Raw genomic sequence first — 21,153 nt, 5'->3', positions numbered from 1 at the left:
ACAAATAATGCTTTTACGAGCCAAAAGAAAACATTTGGAAAATGCATGTTTAGAATAATATTCTGTACAGATCTGTGTGACTGGAAAATTCTACCTTACATTCTTTCTACCTTTTTCAGGAGCAGACTCTGCCACCACGACCTGAAGCTTATCCCATCCCAACGCAGACCTATACTAGAGAATATTTCACGTTCCCAGCTTCAAAGTCCCAGGATCGAATGGGTCCAGGTCAGAGTCAGTGGCCAAATTATGAAGAGAAACCGCAGGTCCAAGCAGAAAGTAATCATTCGATCAATACTACAATGCAGGTGAGAAGTAATTTCTTTCAATATAAGAACACAAACAAACAAAAGACCAAACAAAACCAACAACAACAACAAAAAAAAAAAAAAAAAGAAAAACAGAAAGAAACTGCTTGTTTTCCACTGCCAGACTGCTGGAGACATTTTTGCAGAACCACGGGACGGGGAACAATGCTACTTTTGCCAAGACTGGCTTGGGTTCAGAAGCCCTTTTTTTCCCTTCTTCTCCTTCTACTCCCATTAGAATTTGTGTTATGTTCTGCAGACCTGTTATCTGGGATGTTTTAATCCCCTGTTAGAGTCAATGGGATGTAGATGGTAGTTGGGTTTGTCTTGTAAAATGTTTTGTGGCTTTCTGAAAAGCAAACTAAATCTTTCGCTCTTCCAAGAAGGTTTATGTCAGAAAATCTCTGCCTGTGGGGTGCATTGTTTAAGTGACAAAGAAAAGTATTAAAAATGAAATAAAACAATACTTTGAGACCTATCCAAGGTCTTCACTGAAACATATTACCTGCTCTCAGATAAAAAAATAAATAAATAAATCGAAGTTGCATCTATTATCAAAGTACAGCTGCTTCTTGACCTGAAATGAATTTACCCCCACTGTACCTTTATAAATTCAAAAAATAATGTTGTTCTGGTCTTTGTAAATGAGGACTTTACTCAAATCCATACAGGAAATTAAATCTAGATCTACTAAATCCAATCACTGGATCATCTTTTTCTCTAATCCACCAGAGACTTAAAAATATAAAGAGAAAACTTTTTTTTGCTACTGCTTAATTTGTGATAAAAGCAGAGCCTTACACCAGACTCAGAATGTTTTACTTTTGGAAAATCAATGTCATGTAAATTATCTTGAGATTATATCATAGAAGCAGAGTAAGGATTGATTATTGATTACTCACAGATATACTGGAAAGTGAATTCAGTAAAAACTCAACTGAATAAAAGCTTAGTGTTTTGTTTTGGTTTGGGTTTTTTCAATATTATCGCTATCACATTGTAATTATTTCAGCTGTTAAGAAAATAAATGTTATACCCAAAGCAGGATGGTAATTTTGAAGGAGAATGCTGCAAGTTAAATGACTGTGGCAAATAGCTATGGAAATATTTTGCTGAATTTCAGTGCTTAGCTCTTAACTGCCTGGACATGCATCTCCCCTTCTTAAGACAAGCTTAAGTGAGTAACTTAGATGAGGTGGTTAAAACTGGTGAGATGAACCCCATCTGTTGAAGTTGTTGACAGCGAATTTGAGCTATGGTCTTAACACTGAGTACAGTGCAGAAAAACATTTTCATAGAGCAAGCGACTAGAGGCTTTAGCTCCTTACAAGCATTAAAAGTGTACGCAGTTTTTCCCCACCGTACAATAGTTCTTTTAAGTTGAAAAATGGAGGAAAATAGACTTTTTAAAAAAATAAAACATACATCCCTTTAATCTTTACAGTGAGAACGGGCTTGTAAAAAAAGCTGCCATAAGCTACTGACTGATGTGAAATGTGTGTTTTCTGTTCTGAAGGCATTAGCAAACTTGTCTAGGTGCATCTTTACAGCAAATGTAACACAAATAGCTGTGTGTTCTATTAGTCTGCTGGACTAATAGAGCATAAAAAAATACACTTGTTAATCTCAAAGAAGGCATTATTTAGAGGTCATGGTTAAGGTCATTGATGGAGGAAAAAGAAAATGAGTTTGCTTTGTTAGTCTTCTCTCAGTTGTTGATAATTGGGTACATTATGTGTTCAGTTCTTGGTAGTTGCTAACATTTGAAGTGTGAATATTTGCTTCAAGAAAAGCATTAACAGATCTGACAAGCCCTTTCAGGAGGTTGTACAGTGCAGTGAGAACCTGAGCTTGTATAAAAAAAAAGGCTTGGTGTTTGACATGCTAAAAAAAGCGACAGAAGCACAGACCAATACACCCACACCCCCAGAGCAGGTAGAATTAGCCCTGACTGCCTGGATTCCATACCCGTGAGTGGCACTACAGTAACGTGTGCCCATTAGTGGAGGAGGGTGGGCAGAGGCTCCCTTGTCTCTTCCTCAGCAGCCTTTCTGTTTGCCTTCCCAATAGGAAGAATGTTCAGTCGAGCCAGCCGAAGCCTGAATGGCAGAGCTGGTATGCCTGAGCTGCTGCTCTGAGCTGCCAGGACTCTAGTTGTGCTCTCATGTGGGGGAGGGGATGTCACAGATAGTCCTGAGAAATTATGCAAGCTGGGGAAGTTTTCAGCTTAAACTCCCATTTTGTGTTCGTACTTCCTCCCAGTCCAGGTTTCCAGGAACTTGAGATGTTGCAAAGTCTTCCATCACTCAAATGAGTTAAAAAGACTGAGAAGGATAATTTATTGTTGGTTTTGGGAAACTTACTGGGCACAGAAATGCTGAAATTCACTAAAAGTAATTATCTTCAGTAATAAGAATGTGGTTTGTGGACCATTTTCAAATATGTTTTAGTGTAGATGGACTAAGAAATACATGCCTTATTTAATTTTTTCCAGCGTGTAGCTCGTTCCCAGGAAGAACTCAGAGATCAAGTTTTCCAGCCAGAAAGGAATCGTTTGGAAGTTGTTATACGGAAGGATGTAGAGTACATTGACCGGAAGCCAGACAGCGATCAGTGGATGAATTCATCTGTGGATTCTAGCACATCTAGCCAAGAACACCTGAACCATTCATCCAAACCGGTCTCGCCTGGTTCTTGTTTAACTAAAAGTGGACCTGGTCGTTGGAAAACTCCAGCTACTAGCCAGCCAACTCCAGTGGCCATTTCCCAGCCCATCAGAACAGATCTTCCCCCTCCACCACCGCCTCCTCCAGTGCATTATGCAGCTGAATTTGATGAACTACAAATGGATTTGCCTCTGCCTCCCCCTCCTCCTCCAAATCAGATAGGCGCACAGGCATCCTCCCAGGTAGCTGCTGCTGAGCGTAAAAAAAGAGAAGAGCATCAGAGGTGGTATGAAAAGGAAAAGGCACGTTTGGAAGAAGAACGAGAAAGGAAACGGCGTGAGCAGGAGAGAAAACTGGGCCAAATGCGTTCTCAGCCACTAATTCCTACTCAGCCTGTTGTTCCTCCTGTCTCCCTTCAACAAGTGAAATCAGAAAAACCTTCAACTTTGCAGAGGCCTCAAGAAACAGTCATTCGAGAGTTGCAGCCCCAACAGCAGCCTCGGACTATTGAGCGAAGAGATCTGCAGTACATTACTATCAGCAAGGAAGAACTGTCCTCCAGTGACAGCCTCTCCCCAGATCCCTGGAAACGGGATGCTAAGGAGAAACTGGAGAAGCAGCAACAGATGCACATTGTGGACATGCTGAGTAAAGAGATTCAGGAACTTCAGAACAAGCCTGATCGTACAGCGGAAGAAAATGACCGCCTCCGCAAACTCATGCTTGAGTGGCAGTTCCAGAAGCGACTTCAGGAATCAAAGCAAAAGGATGAAGATGATGATGAAGAGGAGGATGATGATGTGGATACTATGCTCATCATGCAGCGACTGGAGGCAGAAAGAAGAGCAAGGGTAAAAAGGGATAATCCTTTTTAGACAACGGTATTGTAAATATATACCTTGGTGGAGCCTCTGGCTCTTTGTTCAAGTACTTTGATGTTCTTACAGGGTAAAGGAGGATGAAGCTTTCCTAAATACATTGAATTTTATAATTGCTAACGTACTGTGGCTTCACCAGTTAAGTGATATATTATGAAAGTATTATAGTTACCTGTTACAGAATCCAAGTTAGTAGTCAAATTCATTTTTCTGATTGTGGGGAAAGAAATTCTGTCTAGATAAAGGGATTTTGCCATGTACCTGGAGTAGGATTTAAAGGTTAAATATGGCATGAATTTGCTTACAGGAAGGTAAGCAAAAACATTTAAATTCTGAAAGTCTCTAGGAGAATTAGGAAGAAAAAAAAAAATTTTTTTCCCTTCTACACCTCCCCCCCCCCCCTTCCCTCAAACACATTTCCCTCCAAGAGTTCTTATATATAGTCTTGGACCTGAAGACAGACATTGAATGCATGCTGTTTCCAGGGAACAGTGAACTGAACCAAGATTCCACCTTGCTGGTCTGTTCCAAGTAAAGGCTGGGGTGTAAGGCAACTGCTACCTCTACCTTTGCCACCACCTCAGTGGTGACCCCAGCAGCACTGGGGGAAGCATTAGGTTGAGCCATCTGGTTTTGGGTGTTGTAATACACCCTCTCTAGGGCTCCAGCTCATACATACCTGGATTTTGCATGGTGTCCAGTTTAATCAGTATCTGACAAGATTTGCGTACCTTAGCTTCAGTACTGTAAAAGCTCATAATATATATAGTAAGATAATACAACTTGAATAGTATGATGAAGTTTTTATCACTCCAGTGGCTGTTGTCTCTCAGAATCTGTTAAATGTATTGTTACTGAGAAACAATTTCTATAGGAAAATTCATTTTTCTTTTCTGAATAATAGCACAGATACCAAAGTTACATACCAATAGCTATGCTTGGACAGGCTTAAAAACTAGCTCTGTAATATGCTGAGTGTCTTCTGTTTGTTTATGTTGAAAAGTTGACTTAATTCTGTGATAAGTGATTTTTAATTCTTGAGAAATGTTTGGACATGCTAATTTTGACATTCAGAAATAGCTATTGGCTTGAGTAGCGTTTGAATTCAGGACTGTTTTGGCAGCTTGGTTTCCTAAACTTGCTCTTCTTATATTCACTACAGTCTGCATTGCTTTCCTTTTTTTCTTGTGGCAAACTTTATTACTGTGTAAAACAATAGATACCTCAAACTTGGAAACTGAAGAAAGGAAAAGCTAAATATATCTTGGCAAACAGGTTGCGTTAAAGCCCAGCATTGCTAACATGTAATTTGTAGCACACAGGCAGTTACCTATGGGCATAAAAAATCCCTGTAAAACTGCCATTTTAACAAACAGTGTCTTTAAAATTTTACTGTAGCAAGGCTAAAAAAGCCATGTGTCATTAACAGAAAGCCAGTTGTATTGCATAACATTATATCAGTCTTCTCTGCAACTGCTGGATTTAAAATACTACTTATGCATAAAGTTCTTAAAGCATTTTGGGAACACTTTGAAACTAAAAATAACAGTTGTCTTGAACTGAAGTAATGTTTGCATTTTGGTTACATTTCACTTGTCCATAGGACTAGAGATGCAGTAAAGTAGCATCTCTGGAGAAATACTGAGGTTTTTGAATGAATCAAACCAATACTGATAAAAATTTCAGATTATTTGGTTGTTTTCATTTCTGTATTTCAGGATTATGTCATTTCAGTTCCTCATTCTAAAGCAGCTGACTTAACAAATAAAAATGCTTTTGAAATAGCACAAGTCTAACCTATCTTTATTTTCACTGTGCATCTTTCTTTTTTTTCCCCTTCTTACTACCTGCAGCAGACTGCTGTGCCAGCAATCTCTGTTCTAGATTTGGTATGTTTGTTTCTTTCTCTTCAATATCTTTCCCTTTTCAATTCCTGATATTGATAACCACCCTATGTGCTTCGGGTGATGATTTGGCATTTTTCCGTCTTCAAAAATCATTGTGATTCTGTAAGCAGTAAGTTAACCGTAAGCATGCATTTGAATGTTTCCAGATGTGGCAACTCCTTTCCCTATGTTTCCTTCTTTTTAAATCTTGCGTTCTGCTTGCAGGTTTGATTTGTTTGTTGTAGCAGTGGTCTGATATATAAAACAGTGTATTTGTTTTGTGCAACTGTGTTTATAAAATCTTACTAATAACTTTGAATGAGCAGGCTGTGAGGTAAGACTTCCTCCATTCCCCACCCCTGCAGGTTTTAGAAGAGCTCTAGCAACACCATTCCCTTCCAATTTGAAGTGAAATTCTCCTGAGAGCCTAATAATACAGCACGCTGTTTCAGTATGTGCTGAAACCCTGTTGTTTACAGGTGTTACAATTTTCTCATTAAGGTAAAAATGGATTGTAAATGCAGAAATTACTTACAAACTAGTATTTCCAAGTAGGTCACATGAACATGCAATTATTAAGTTACCATATAATTTCAGTTTCAATTTGTTGATACCATTCTCTTGCATCTAAAACATGACAGGCTTTCAGATTGGAGCAGTAATTGCCATGACTCTAGCTAATTTTGTATTTTAGTGCTCTCATTGGAAAATACATGGAAAAAGAGTTCTGTAGTCTTACAGAGAAGAGATACATCCTCTACAAAATGTATTTCTATATAATTAGTATACCAATTTGAAAGAAAGGTAATGCTTGCAATTCCTCTTAATATAATTACTTTGTGCTGCTGGAAATAACTGTAAGCATGTCTGTTCAAAATACAGATTTGGGTATTTGGCACTGCTGTATTTTAAAAAAAAACAACCACCACGTTTTAAAATGCATGCTTCACATCACTTGGTATATCTAAAGTGTTCAGTTTTGTATCTCTGTGGTACATGAGCATTAAGCAGTTGACAGCAGTGAAACAGGTGAAGCGTGTCAGCTTTCTGAAATAACGGACAGGCCAGGAGTCATGGATTGTTCAGACTTGGTATCTATCAGTATTTTTTCTTATTACTACTCTTGTATTTTTTTTTGCTTAAGCCTTGATCCCCGGAGCTGGAACTGGATAGATAAATTACTTTGCCAAGCAGGATGTAAACTTCTGGATCTTTCTGCAACAGGAGGTAGTGAAGGCAGACAGTATCATCGTTTTAAAAATGAATTAGCCAGATTTCATAGACATCATACCTGTAAGCAGCTACTCAAAGGATTACACAAGGCTGTACCAACTGACAGCTCTAGTACCAAGCTGAATGTTGGGGAAATTCTAGAAGAAATGGCCAGGCTCATCGACAGCTCTTCCTGCCATGGTCAGAGACAAATGCTGTGCTAGATGGATCCATTGCCTGAATCAGCTGAGGATTTATTATGTTCATAAATTTAGCTTTAAAAAAAGAAACCAAGCTAATTCTGAAATAGATGATGTTGAATGCTGTACCCAGCAAATACCTCTTTTTCCTAATTTCATCATTTTCATACTGATCAGATGACTTTCTGAGTATAGTTGCATCTATCCTGTGCCGCTTCACGTACCCAAGTAATTACTACTTCTTTGTTTCCAAAAAAAAAGTACACTTTTGAATGCTCCATGCTTTTTATGTATGTCTAATGTGAGCATTGGTGATAGCTGTTCTGCTAATTACCAGGCTGATAAAAGGTGAATAGTTAATGCATGACTTGTCAGCTTGGTTAGTGTTTGTCTTTTTAAATTCCTTGGGCCACTGACAGGTTTGACCCAGCTTTAGCTGTTGTAAATAAATAGGTATAAGTTTAAAGTTCTTCTGGAACTTCTTTTCAAGTGTGCTAAGCAGTGCTTGGAGAAAATAATTTTGTCTGGAATCTGAGACTTCCTGGATGCCTGCCAGTCTCATGAATACCTTAACATTTCTGATACAAATCAGCCCATCGGCTCCTTTATGAGAAGCAGTCGCTCAAAGGAAGGTGACTTTTTTTGCCCTGCTAGGTAGGAATAGCACAGCAAGAGTATGTTGGCAATAGAGGGACAGAGTTGCGCAGCTAAGTGAACTGTTGGCAATTTGCAGCAGAGCTGGGACAAAGCAGGGAGAAAGAATTAGTGCTTTGTGCTTAGCTGCTTCACTGGGAAGTGCTTTGTACTTAGCTGGGAGAATGCTCTTCTCTGCCACTCTGGCTGTATGGCTCAGTTGTTTCTACCCATTACAATATAAACACGTGTCGCTTTGGAGAAACCCTGGAAGTACCGTAAATCACATGAAAACGTAACTTTTAAACTAGATTAAAACTAAGTGGGATAGAGAAGTGTTAAATAAAAATACTCGACCTGGGAATCTGATAGCTCTCTTACTAGAAATGGGATGTGAAGCTGATTCTCCTTAGCATCTGGAAAGTTTGGGATGAAGTTTGAGTTGGGTACTGTTGTGCCCATTCACAAACACAAATGCCTGGAAGCGCTCTGGCATGCCCTGCATCCCACCACTCCCTGCCTTGGTCTGGGAATGCGCCGCAGTTACTAATCACAAAGAAATGAAATGTTACTCTCTTAATAGTTGCTGTATTCCCACTTGTGCCTGACATATAATTTTTGGCCTTTTTACTAGGTAGTGTGTTTACAGTAGCCTCTGACCTGGATACAGTTGTCTTCACAATTATTATGGTTCAGATGTTGACAACAGTTCCCGGGCGGGCATCCTGCCCAGTTTTCCCTTCTTTCTTTAGTTAAGGTCACAAGAAAATACAACAAATCAGTCCTACTTCCCCTTTAATTTAGTTTGAAATATTTTCTTGTTTAAGCACATCTGAATAGGAATATTTGCTACTAAGCCAAAAAGTGTCCATGCTGTAACCTGGGATCAGTAACTGCTATGTTGAGTTCTTCTCTAAACGCAATTGGGACAGCTGAGGAGTTTTCCTGTAATTTTTCACTGTGCAGTTTTTGCCTTATTTTTGGGTTTGCTTTTTCTTTTTTGTAAGAGGAAATTACTTCTCTTTTATAAACTCTTTTGAATAACTAGCTGTCTTTCCTTTTGACAGCAATATTATCTCCTTTGCTAAAATAATGTCTTTTCAATAACCAAGATAAGAAGAGGTCTTAATTCAAGCAGGGAGTTGGTTAACTGTTTTATTCCCTGCTCTACCGTGTATACTGAGCTTGATCTCTGTGTTGATTTCAGTTAGGAATTACAAAAATTTTATCCCTAAATAAGGGAAATTGACTTGGAGATAGCATCATCTGGTATATATCTGCCAAATTACTGCCTAAATGAAATGCATTAATTTTGTTCTTCAGCTTTCATGCCCAAAAATGGTGGGTTTAACATTTCAGATGAGGTGTTTTCACTGCAATTAGTCTGTATAGCTGATTGAAGATGTAGAAGGCAAATGCTTTCAAAATTACCTGTTGTACTGGGTCATAAGATACCCATAACATAGATGCTACATGAACAGTGGGGGGAGGTAGTTACCAGAAAATTAGTCAAAAAAATAAGTTTGTTTTTAGAATTGATTGAAAAATTGATTAGAAAAATCTAAACTGCTTTAAAGCACATTTCCTGTTAACTGGGGGGAGCGATACCTGCATGAAGGTTGTCCTTACAAAGTCTGTTAAAACTAAATTTCTCTTGCTCTATCATTTTTGCTTTGTGTCTTAAGGGCATTTCTCTGGAATTTAAATTGTATTGTAAAAACAAATCCACGAGTAAAGTATCTGTGTTAATGGAGCTTATAGCAAGATCCAGTGATTTACTGATTTATACCACTCAGTATAAAGATCGTGGGGGTGTGGGGTGGTATGATCACTTTAAAACAAACATATGCTGCCGTAAGAAATAACACAGCATGTATTCCAGTTAATTTCTACTTGTGAATATTATTGTGCCAGTGAATATTCCCATCCATCAAGGGCTTAGATACTGTTACCTTTACAGTCACGCAAATTTTGCATTGTTGCTTGGTTTTCTAATCTGTACATTGTTTATCATAAGCATATACAAAATAGTATTGTCTGTTGGACATCAGTTGTTCATGTGAGCTGTTTAATCTCAGTAGTCAAAGATTTCTTTGCCTCTCTGCTTTTCTGCTTTTTCCAAAACACATCTGCTGCAGATACAGTGGGAGATTTTATTTATCTCCCGAGACTATTTGCAGACATGCTGATTGAGCCTGTTACTTTAAATGGATTGACCCTTTGACTAATGAGTCATGATTTTCCGGTGCTTAAATACTAATCCAAAATGAAAAAACAATTGGCTGCTGGAGCTGTCGGCTGTTGGTTCCAAGTATTTAATTTCACTTTACTGTACCTGTGAGACTATGGTTGCTGAAGCTGTCTGAAACATGAGTCACTTCAAGTCTTCTGCTAGGGATTCATGTATGTCTGCTAAAAATGTCTCCCGGTATGTTTTGTGCTTTTATGTATGTAGTTCTGTCCATACCCTTTTTTTTTTTTTTTTTTTAATGGATTTTAGGGAAACCAGTGTATCAAAGCATACTCTTAACAGCTGGAAATTATAATGATTTATCTGAAGTGTAGCATTTTCTACTGAATGGGTTATTTTCGGATGCAAATACCTGGGTTACATTTTTTTGACCCATCTTACCCACGAGTGACAAAACAATGCAAGATGTGTCTCTGTTAGTTACAGGATGAAGAACGCAGACGGCAGCAGCAACTGGAAGAAATGCGCAAGCGAGAAGCAGAAGACAGGGCCAGGCAGGAAGAAGAGCGCCGACAGCAAGAGGAGGAGCGGACCAGGAGAGAGGCAGAAGAAAAGGTTGTGCTCTTCTGAGTGCTGCAGGGCTTCTTACAGGCCTCTCCTCTGGAGCCCGGGCAGTAACAGCTCAGTGTTGGGTCAGCAGGGGTTAAACACACTAGCCTTAGTGATAAGGGTCATGGCCCAAGGCTTCAGTTTATCCAAAATAAAACAAGAAGTAATTGAACAAATGGCCCATTGTGGTGGCTGGAGGTGACTGGTATTGCAGAAGTAGTACCGTAGGTTTGCCAGCTGAAGGGTTTTGGCAGTGGCAAGGGCTTGCCTTCAGAGCCGTTTCGGCAGAAATCAGTTACCAGTTACCTCCTGGTTTCCATCAGCCCCCACATAACCTGCCTACCTCCTCTGTTCTGATGGCTGAGTTAGCGGTGTTGGGTTTTGCTGTGTCTCAGAGACAGCACTTCAGTATTTTTGCAATAATTGTTTTACACAGATAGAGAGAGAGTATGAAATACAGTGAAGTGGAGATGAGTACTCCGTAGTGTTTTTTATGTCTGGACTATGGGAGGAAATGGAACTGGTTTCTAGAAAGGAAGTAAATAATTTCAGCAGTTAAGTTACTGCGCAACCGAACATTCTAAAAATTCAGGCTTCTAGGTTCCTTCAGAACATTATACATTAATTTGAGAAGCTTTATTGTTCAAAACTGGAAGACAAAGCACCTCATTTGACTCTTAGCATGTTTGTTAAGGCACTCACCTTCCTAGAGAAAAAACAGTTACTTTTACTCAGATTGAAAACTTGCCTATTAGTAACACTGACTTCAGCATAAAGAGGGCTAGCTTTTAAAGTTGAGAGAAATTTCATTTTGGAAGATTGAGCAAATATGTTTTTTTAAAAAAAAAACATTAGATATATTTACTTTGTTGGTGTTTTTTGTTTGGGTTTTGTTGTTTTTTTGTTTGTTTGTTTGGATTTGGGGTTTTTTCCTTTTGCTAAATTGTTTTCAAGCTTTGTAAGACTTCCATAAGCAGCATGGGCTGATAAGTAGAAGAAAGCTAAACTAGGGTTGTTGATAGGTGAGAATTGAGGAAAGTGTGGTGTATCTGAACTGAGGAAAGTATTTTAAAATACACTGTAAGAAGTTGTTTGGTTTTTGTTTTGTTTTGTTTTTAAATTATTATTTAAAAAAGAAAAGCCAACCAAAAGAACCAACAAAGGCTTTCTTAATTTCCGATAATGACGCAGTCAAATGGCATTTGGATCACGCACTTGGAAGGGTTTTCACTGACAGATCTTGAAAAAGACACTCACACAACTACCAACTCGGAGCTCAGTACCATCTGACCACTGCACTGGTTTTAGAGTAGTACAAGATGAGCTTCGTGTCTTTTGCTTTAGATGAACAAGATCAGACTTATTTAATTATTTATTTATTTTAAAATAACTGAATCATGGTGTTGAGCAGATAAGATGGAGATTTTTAAACATACGGATTAAAACCAGAAAGAGTGGTTGTTCAAAACGTTCCCAGCAGAAGTTATACTGTGCTTAGACAAAAGGGTTTTTGTAACATACATTTATGGAAGTCTTCATATGTTATCAAACAAACTACTGAATAGACCGTTGTATTAATTTACAATGTGGCTTAGACAAGAGCTAAACAGAATGAAATGCTATTTAGTTTAAAAACAGTAAAAATCTTTTAAACTGGAAAAATACATAGAAGATATTTCGTGGTCTTTTAAATGGTCAGTGGCCTCATATAAATATCATTAGCATCGGGGTTTTTTAATTTGTTTTTTTTATAAATGTTTTTTAAAAACAGTTATGTCTACTTTAGAAAAGTTCTTTGTAATTTGATTTCTATGTGAAAGTAGTTTTCCTGGTAGTTATACTAGACGCTTTGTTAGGAGTCATCTATTCCGAGGCTCTGTTGATTAATTTACATTGTATAAGCATGCAGCAAAATTACAAAGTTCCTTTTTTAAGCTGGTAGTTAATTTTAGTTATTTTCCTCTCCCACAGATTCTTTACAGCTTTAGTAAATCTACCCCTTATTAACTGTAATTACATTTTGAGTAATAAATGCTGGAATCACCCTTAGTGCACACAGGCAGTTGCCTTAGTTACCACAGGCAGTGGTAAATCTGGAAATAACAGCAACTGCCATTTTTTTCATAGTAGTAAATATTCTTTGTATGAGCCCACATACATGCCCTGCTTATTGCCAGAAAAGGAGACAAAAAAAGATGCTAGTAGCTTGGTGAGGGACAACTTAAATTTCTCTTAGATTGCAATGTCTGCCTTTCTGACCACTGTGTTTCTGTTTCCTCTGGGCTTACAGAGGCGACAGGAAGAGGAGTATTACAGTCGCTTAGAGGCTGAAAGGCGCAGGCAGCACGATGAAGCAGAACGAAGATTACTGGAACCTGATGAGCCTGGTCTGTACAGACCTCCGCTTCCACGGGAATATGAACTCCCATCCCCAACCCCTTCATCTAACGCTCCTCCTCCCCCACCTCAGCGAAACACCTCTTACCTCAAAACACAGGTCCTCTCCCCTGACACGATTTATACTGCCAAGTTTGTTGCATACAATGATGATGATGAGGAGGAGGAGGATTCCAATCTAGCAGGTCAGGATAAGTACTCCAGCACAAGAAAATCTTATGGTGACTTTCCTCCTGCCACCCTTAAGCCACAGCAGCCCTCCCGCCAGCCTCGCCCAGTTTCAGATGGCCTCTTTCTTTCCAACTCATTCCAGTCATCTCCAGTCAATGCCAACAGTACTGCTGCCAAAAAAAGCCAGCCCCCGCCCCCACCAAACAAACCAAGTTTCATCCATGCCAGCAGCTCTAAAGGTAGACACCATGATATCAGTCATCTCTACAGAACTATCCTCAAGTTTTCAACTCTGGTGCTGCAGATTGAATCGCTTCCTTTTGATTTATTTTCTTCCCACTTAATCACTATTTTCACTGTGGTGATCTAACTTCAATCCTGATATTAATATGAATCCTCCAATTTTTAATTGTTTTGATCTCTCAAATTTCTTTGTTCCTTACCCAAACTCTTCAAATGCAAAAATTCCATCTTTCACACAATGACTCAGAAATTACTTTGTTACTCAACCAATTCAAAGTACTGTTGGTTTTGGCTTTCACTCTGTATCTTTCAGTGATTTGTTTTGTATGACTGACCACTGGTGACTCAGGGCATCTGGAAGTGCACCTTTCTTGAATGCAGGAAAGCTTTTCTAATGGGTTCATGGACATAGCTTCTCTTCTGCTTTTGTTATTGGTACCAGGGTTCTCTCTCAATAGTGTGTGCAAATGGCTTTAAACATGATCTTGGTAGATGTAGTTCTTAAATATATAAGCACCAAGAGACACATAGGACATGCAGTTAGTTTTGTGTATTAGGCACCATCCCTGTACTTCCAGTTTGTACACTGCAGTTTTCTTGCAAAGAGAGACAAAGGTCTAAATTTCATCTTGGTGCTTTGTGCCTTACTCTTCCCCTCCCCTTCTACACCCCTGTATTTCTTTTTCTCCTCACCTTGTTTCTTCTCTAACTCCAAGTGGGCAAGTATAATGGAGTTTAATTTCAAGTAGAGCTCTTAACTTCAGCACTATATTTTATCTGCAGAGTGCTAGTTCAGCTATACTCATGAATTCAAAGCTAATGCAGTCCAAAGTTCTGTGCTACATTTTTTTAAACTGCTGCTGTATAGGAGGAATCTTATATACTTTACTCTTTGAGTATGTGTCTGTGTAGATCTCACTCTAATAAATTTGCAGTTTATTAATATTTTTGACTTTGAATATCAGCATCTGCCAGCACTTCCGCTACATCTGTTTTCTTCTTCTATATTCTTCTGAATGGTGGCCATGACATTCCCCTAGTTGGTTCTTTTTACTTACGCTGGAAGTCACCAAGTGCCTGGCAACCAACTCCGGCTGATGAAATCATCCTTCTAAAATGCAAAGGGTAGTAAGTCACCTGAGATAGCAAGGGAAAGTGTTTATGCTGGCTTCTAGCCAAGCAGCTAACTTGTTTACTGGATTCAAGCCTCAGTGACAAATGTGGAAGCCTACAATATGGTATATCCCTGATCCCCTTTTCGGCCACCTAATGTATTATGAAAATCACTTACTTTCTTTAATCAGAGGTGTGGTGTACCCTGGTCATAGGGAACATATGAGCCTCAGAGTAGGTTCCATCTATCAGAAGCACTTCTAATCCAGCTGTAGTAACATGTGAATCTGATTTAGGATAGATATGTGAGGCCATACAGATAGGTGATACTATGAGCTTCCTGTCTGCATCTTTTTCAGTTGAGGTTCAAGCCACTGTTGCCCAGCCAGGCATTCTTTCCTTTGCAAATTAACTTCTGCTATGGTTGGACTGCTGCCGGTGCTGAAGAGAAGGGGGCAGTAGTTTAGCTCAGTTATAATTATTGTCCAACTAATACAGTTGATGCTTAGCAGTTTCACTGTCTGGGGTCAGTACAGCACCCAAACTGCATAAATACTAGTTTAAAGGAATTGAAAAAAAGAAAAAAAAAAAAAAAACACACAACCCAAATTATTTATTTACCCTGGTATTGCCTGTGAGATCTCGTGATGTAGTAGTCCCTATGGATCCTGCAAGCCCATCTGTCACTCCTGTCTGGCTCTGTCACAGAATCCAAATCTTAAAAGGAAGGTGAGGGAAGGTTTTAGCTTTTCAGTGTGTTGTTATTAGACTGGAGTGTAAGTAGACACACTGTACACTACCTGCTGTGTGCTACCATTACAATGCAAGTAATTCCATTGTGCCTACATGTATGTGAGCCCACTGCTAAACCCACAACCAGTGAACCCAAATCATGGTTTTGTATTGTAAGGGCTCTACCTTTTGAGCACCTCAGCACACAGAACTACTGAATCAAAATAAGATTAAGGAAAGACAGGAAATGTGTGGATAAGATTCTCTTTAAACACTGTGACTATCTGTGTTGTCAGCTTGCTTTTACAAATATTCTGAAACAGCAGGCTTCTGATGTGAAACTTCTCTATTACGTCTGTCCTGTATTTTTTTTCTTTCAAAGGACTTTCTTTTTCAAGAAATTCTTATTTGAAACTGACTATAATAGAGCATAAAATGTGCCTTCCATCACAACATGTAGGCTTCTAAAGGCCCTTGCTTCCCTTCTTTATTTGGCACTCTGAAGGCTGTAAATGTAGTGAATTAAGTAACTCTAGAACCATCAGTGAGTAGTTGTCACCACCACTCTTCCTGCCTCCCATCATCCACAACACAGAATACCATTTCATATGTAATTGCATTTCCCAATCCTGTTTTCTGTTAATTCTAATGGAAAAATGAATCTTAGGAAAGTGACATGTTCAGTGATATTTTTTGTGTGTGCGCGTTTGTTTTTCCTGGAAAACAATCAGGACAATCTACAAAGATTTGGTCAGGGTTTTGGTAACAATTAAGGAATATTGTAGTATGATGCTTCGCCTTTAATAACCTAGTTCATAAATCATACAACTAATTCTGAATACTCTTATCTCATAATTTTTAAACTAGCCATGAGAACAGGTTAACTTCACCTGATTGCTCAAGCTTCTATGAAGACTGCCTGCGTAACGTACAAAGCCGTTTGCACAAAATGCAGAATTCACTGTGCAGTTTACCATCTCCCATCTCGCTGACTCTGTTACATTACTGTCCTTTACAGCTCTCTTCTCTTCTGAATGTTAACTCTAGTAAACCACGCTTCTGCAAATTTTGCTCTCGTACCTTCTTCCACTGGGTCTCTTAAGACCACTGAGTCTATCAACTAACCAAGAACAAAATCAAACACCCAAATCGAAACTACTGTCCTAAAGCAGGTGGAAGTGTGAACCACAGCCTGTGGATCCAGACTTTGCAGAGTAGGGAAGGTGGTACTTACATGCATGTAAGATTCATGTCTGAAAGGAAAAAAATCTTCGTATGCCTAGCATACCTACTACGATTTGATCTGCTACAAATTTTTGGTGGAAAAAATTTAGCCTGCAACATGGTAGCTAAATTTGCTTGTGTGTTCCAGCCCTCTATGTCCCTCTTATTGAATATTTATGAGAAGTTGCATATACCAGTGGAAGAAGCAAACATTTCCTTCTGTACCAAAGAAGGTTCACAAGACATAACACGTACAATATTGAGATCAGAAATGTCTGAAGGCAAATCTGAGTATTGTGCTGACACTTATTTTTACTCTTTTCCTGACAGTTATTAAGAGAATATGGTCTTAAATATCGCTTAAATTATTAAACTTCTTGATTGGAAAGACAAGGTTTTGTCTTGTGGCCTTTAGAAAGAATTAATACAATGTGTAAAACCTGTGTGTTATATCAACTTAAACTAAAGGTGCAGTGCTGCAAGATACTTGCTTGAAGTTTAAATGTGAGGGGTGGGGGGAAAGGGGACGTTTTCTGAGTGATAGAGTTGACTTAATCAGAATAAACAGACAAGAATTCTGACTCTGCTGAATTGCAAAGATGGTATACACTAATCTTAGCTTACTTATAGCCTCATAAAGAGAGCAGCTGCAGCTAACTTATTTCCTGTGGAGCTTGTTACAGGATAATCAAGTGTGTTGCTCTTTCTGTCAGCCTCCTTGAACAACTTCTAATATCTGTCTTGCAGTAAACCATAATAAGATAAAGACCATGATTTGATATGTGTTGGATATTCTAATCAAAATGCGTTGTGAATCAAAATCAGGAATAAAATAATCATAGCTGCTTGAGGGGGTTGGAATTTAGCAGTACTGGTTTTAAATTTTCTAGAGGTCAGATGACCCTCTAAGTTTATTTCTGGTTATAGTTTGAGACTATTTCTTGAAAGAAGCACTGCACCTTTCTGAAGAAAAACAATATAAAACTTTTGTGTTGTAACTGCAGTCCTTCAACTTACTTTTTCTTTTGCATAAGGAATAAACTCATACACTGGATCTGCAGGAGCAGCCGTTGGGGCCCATGAAGTTTATCGGGATCCAAGAGACAAAAGATCGAAAAGGTGACATGCAGGAGTCAGTTAACTTCTATACGCCTGACTTGGCTAACCTCTGCAATTTTTTCTGTTGTTGTATCTGGGCTATTGCAAAGTTCTGCCGTTGGCTCTGGACTATCTTTGGTTCCTATAAAATACAGCTAAGTTCTCCCCAAGTCTTACGATGATCTGAAGTCATACTTCACAGCAGCAAATTTCAGTGCTACAACTGAGTAAACTGAGCGATCATTGTAAATTAACAACTTCAGCTGTTTTAATTGTATTTGTAATTCTGAACCGTACCTCTCAAGTGGGATTCTTACCAAATTTGTAATAAGCATAAATAATACAGGCTGTCTTATATGTGAGTGGCAGGCTTTACTGTATAGTGCACTGAAGATGTGACTGGGCTTGGCTAGGATTCTGTAGGAGCTGTTAGCCCAATTCTTGTATTTTAAAATGTAGTTAATGTTTCAGTACAGCATGCAGAGCAGAGACCTCTTAGAACTAAACATGAAACCTCTTCTGATCAAGAATTATATATTAAAGCTTTTTTTATTGGAGGGTTAATCACCTATGTAAAGTATTCTTACAGCTACAACTAAGAATGTTTGGATCTTAACTGCAGTGGTCAGAAACACGCATTACAAAAATTGGTTTGCTACAAGGGTAAGAGATAAATGCAGGAGCTTAGGCAGTGATTGCAGTTGGAAGCTTTGCCAGTATAGAATGAAATGCAGAGGTGTTGCAGCTGCTACAGCATACCTCAGACCTCAGTACTAGTTGCTTTGTTTGACAAGACAGAAAAGCTTTGTATTCCAGTGCTTTTTCCTAGTCACGTGCCACCACAGAAAGGCTTGCAGATTTAGCCATAACATCAATGCTGTGCTAATACAGACAGAGCCTTAGTTTACACTTGCACTTCACTTTGAAAATTGGCAGTTTTATTCACGTTTATGTGCCAGAGGTGGTCACAAGCCGTTAAGATACCTAAGTGATAGCACAATGTCACATTAAAGGTATGTGTGGGGAGCAAAACCTTGCAGAACACTAAAGGGAGAATCCTTTGCTGTAGTCAAAACAGCTATCAGTGAATACATGTCCCTAAGAATTACTATATGTAAGGCTATTGTAGATGACAGTTATAACAAAGACTTTTTTTCCCTTTCCAGTCAAGATACAGATTTACCTGGAGCACCAGAAAACTTGACGTTCAGGGAACGCCAACGACTTTTTTCACAGGGTCAGGATGTATCCAATAAAGTAAAAGCTTCTAGGAAATTAATGGAACTGGAAAATGAGTTGAACACAAAATAAGTTTAAAGCACCTTACCTGATGTAACTGAAGATCTCTAATTTGAGGGATGGAGATGGGGGGCACACTACTAATGAACAGAAAATGAATGTTTTCCAAAAAGAGTGACTTTGTTTCCTCTATATCTAAGACTGTTAATTAAGATTTAGAGATGTTGCAATAGCAGGAAAACTGATTACTTTGCCAGGAGCTTGTGGTTTATACAATGAAAGCACTGTAAAATTTTAAAGATACAAATCACGTGAAGGTAACTTTTTTTCCTTTCTGTTTTGGGGGTTAAGTTCTTGTGCACCAGACCAAGTAGCACTTGTCAAAGTTCTGTTTTCTGGTGTTTTACACACTTACTTTTGTTTTAGCTGCTGAGCAGAGAGAGTGAAAATAGCTTGAACTGCCTAAACTGTGCACTAGAAATTAGTATATTAGGTTGTTTGATGAGAAGCCAGTATCTGGGCCACCTTAAATAAGACTTTATATGCAAGTTTTGAAATACTGTATGGTGTTCGTAGAATGGTCAGCATATCAATACAGATCTTGCCATTACTTAATACTGGAATAACACACATTATGTAGGTAGAACTTTGGAATAAAAACATTTCTAGTCCTACATATTTGTTGGGTCTAAAGTGGTTGCCTAAGAACTTACACGTTATGGGAAAGTCTGTATGTTGATGCATCCCCACTCTGTGTGCTTCAGACTTTCAAAAATTTGAAGATAAAACCTTTGGATAATTGTTACATTAAAAATTACATAAGCAATAGATAGTAGGCTACTCTAGTGGCCCTTCATCAGCTAGGACCAAAATGTTAGTGATGTGTTGGAGGTGAGGAGTAATGATTCCAGTTCCAAGGAAGTTACTAGGTAATTAGGCATGGAAGAGTATTGATAAGTCTGCTATTATCAGTTCAGCAATATCTTTTTTTTTTTTTTCTGTGGAGGGGTGAACTGGCACATTAGAGAAAAAGACTGAGGTGTGAAGCATCAGATACAATACTGCTGGCTGGGAGTGGGAATGTTAGTAAGGTCTTTAAGGGACCCGGTGTGCTGGCAGCCAACCCTCTCTGCTCACACTGAGGAAGCAGTGCTAGGGAGCTCAGCGTTAGTCTGGCTGGCTTTACTGACAGCCTGTCACTGTTGTACTGAAAATCTTTTTGGCAGTTCAAGCTATTTTTTCACACTGTAATAGCCTTATTTAATTTTAAATTGTTAATCTTTTTCCTCCCACTGTTTCTTCAGCTATGCGTATGTGGCTGATGATGTTGGGAATAAGGACCTCATCAGAGTTTTTCTCATTGTGTGATGTTAAGACAATATATATTGTGATTCCAAACAAATTTTCTATTTGACAAAGCCCTTTACTGGCTTTAGATGATTTTTTTTTCCTGTATCATATTGTTCTCTTATAAATATATATTTAGGGAATTGTGCACACTTCCAAATACAAAGGGGTAGACTTTCACTGCCTTAGGAAAAAAATCACTTTTAATAAGAGTTGTATGATAAATAAATGCAAGTTAATGAAAATTGGAGTGTAAATATTTTTTACGTATTTCAGGTTTCTTATTTGAAAGTGTGCTTTTACCGTTTCACCTGTTAAATATGAAGTAGAAGATTAAACTGGTTCAAAGTGTTAATGAAGGATCTGCATGCTTGCTATGTCTGTTAATCAGGAAAAGCAAGCCTCTCCCAATTTATCTTGAGAACACTAGCAGCCTTACAGTGACAAATTTTTCTTAAGGAAAAAAAAAAACCTTATGCTGTGGCTGAATTACTGTTGCTGCTAGAATCTGAAAAAGGCTTAGCAAAAAAATACCTATAACCTTCAGTCGAGTGGATTTGGCCGCTATTGGGCATTCGGGTCAAGTGTGAATATGTGTAAAAGTGCTTTTCATATTTGTCTGTGCATTATTATGAAAAACATCAAAACTGCTGTAGTTTCCCATTTCTACTGTATTTCACTTGCAACCTATTTTTAATAAAGTTTGTATTGTATTTAACTTTGCATTAAATGTTTTTTGTACCGTTTATTGATTCTGCATTCATAACAGCGTTATAAACCAAAGGTGCTTGTTAATATATTTTGCCTTACCTGTCCTTTTAAGATACACTGACTTTGCTTGCAAATATATCTCACTATGAATAGATGAAAACCTCAAATGAATTTTACGTGGAATATTGGCCAGAGAGACTGAATCTCATTGATCAGAGATGATAAGTTCTTGTCCTAACATTGTTCAGTATTTGTAGCAGTGACTTGAAAGAATTGATTTCTACAGCTTAATCAG

General features: G+C 38.4%; 1 protein-coding gene across 19 annotated transcripts in view; it reads left to right on the top strand.

The window, feature by feature from the left end:
* Positions 1 to 20,872, top strand: part of AFDN (afadin, adherens junction formation factor) — a 128,130-nt gene extending 107,258 nt beyond the window's left edge. For 5 of the 19 annotated variants that reach the window (XM_042795647.1, XM_042795657.1, XM_042795652.1 and 2 more), the window contains 7 exons: positions 120 to 308; positions 2,803 to 3,825; positions 5,706 to 5,741; positions 10,455 to 10,589; positions 12,874 to 13,165; positions 17,498 to 17,582; positions 18,728 to 20,872. In XM_042795647.1, coding sequence (XP_042651581.1) covers positions 120 to 308; positions 2,803 to 3,825; positions 5,706 to 5,741; positions 10,455 to 10,589; positions 12,874 to 13,165; positions 17,498 to 17,582; positions 18,728 to 18,872 — 1,905 coding nt within the window. In that variant the 3' untranslated portion in view covers positions 18,873 to 20,872. Of the gene's footprint in view, positions 1 to 119; positions 309 to 2,802; positions 3,826 to 5,705; positions 5,742 to 10,454; positions 10,590 to 12,873; positions 13,391 to 17,497; positions 17,583 to 18,727 lie in introns of those variants that run through there. The other 14 variants (XM_042795653.1, XM_042795650.1, XM_042795658.1 and 11 more) reach the window with 6 other exon arrangements.
* The last annotated feature ends 281 nt before the right edge of the window (positions 20,873 to 21,153 follow it).

Source organism: Tyto alba, unplaced genomic scaffold (assembly GCF_018691265.1).
Source record: "Tyto alba isolate M040663 unplaced genomic scaffold, T.alba_DEE_v4.0 Super-Scaffold_22, whole genome shotgun sequence".
Lineage (NCBI taxonomy): Eukaryota > Metazoa > Chordata > Aves > Strigiformes > Tytonidae > Tyto > Tyto alba.
This window is presented reverse-complemented; position numbering and strand designations above follow the sequence as displayed.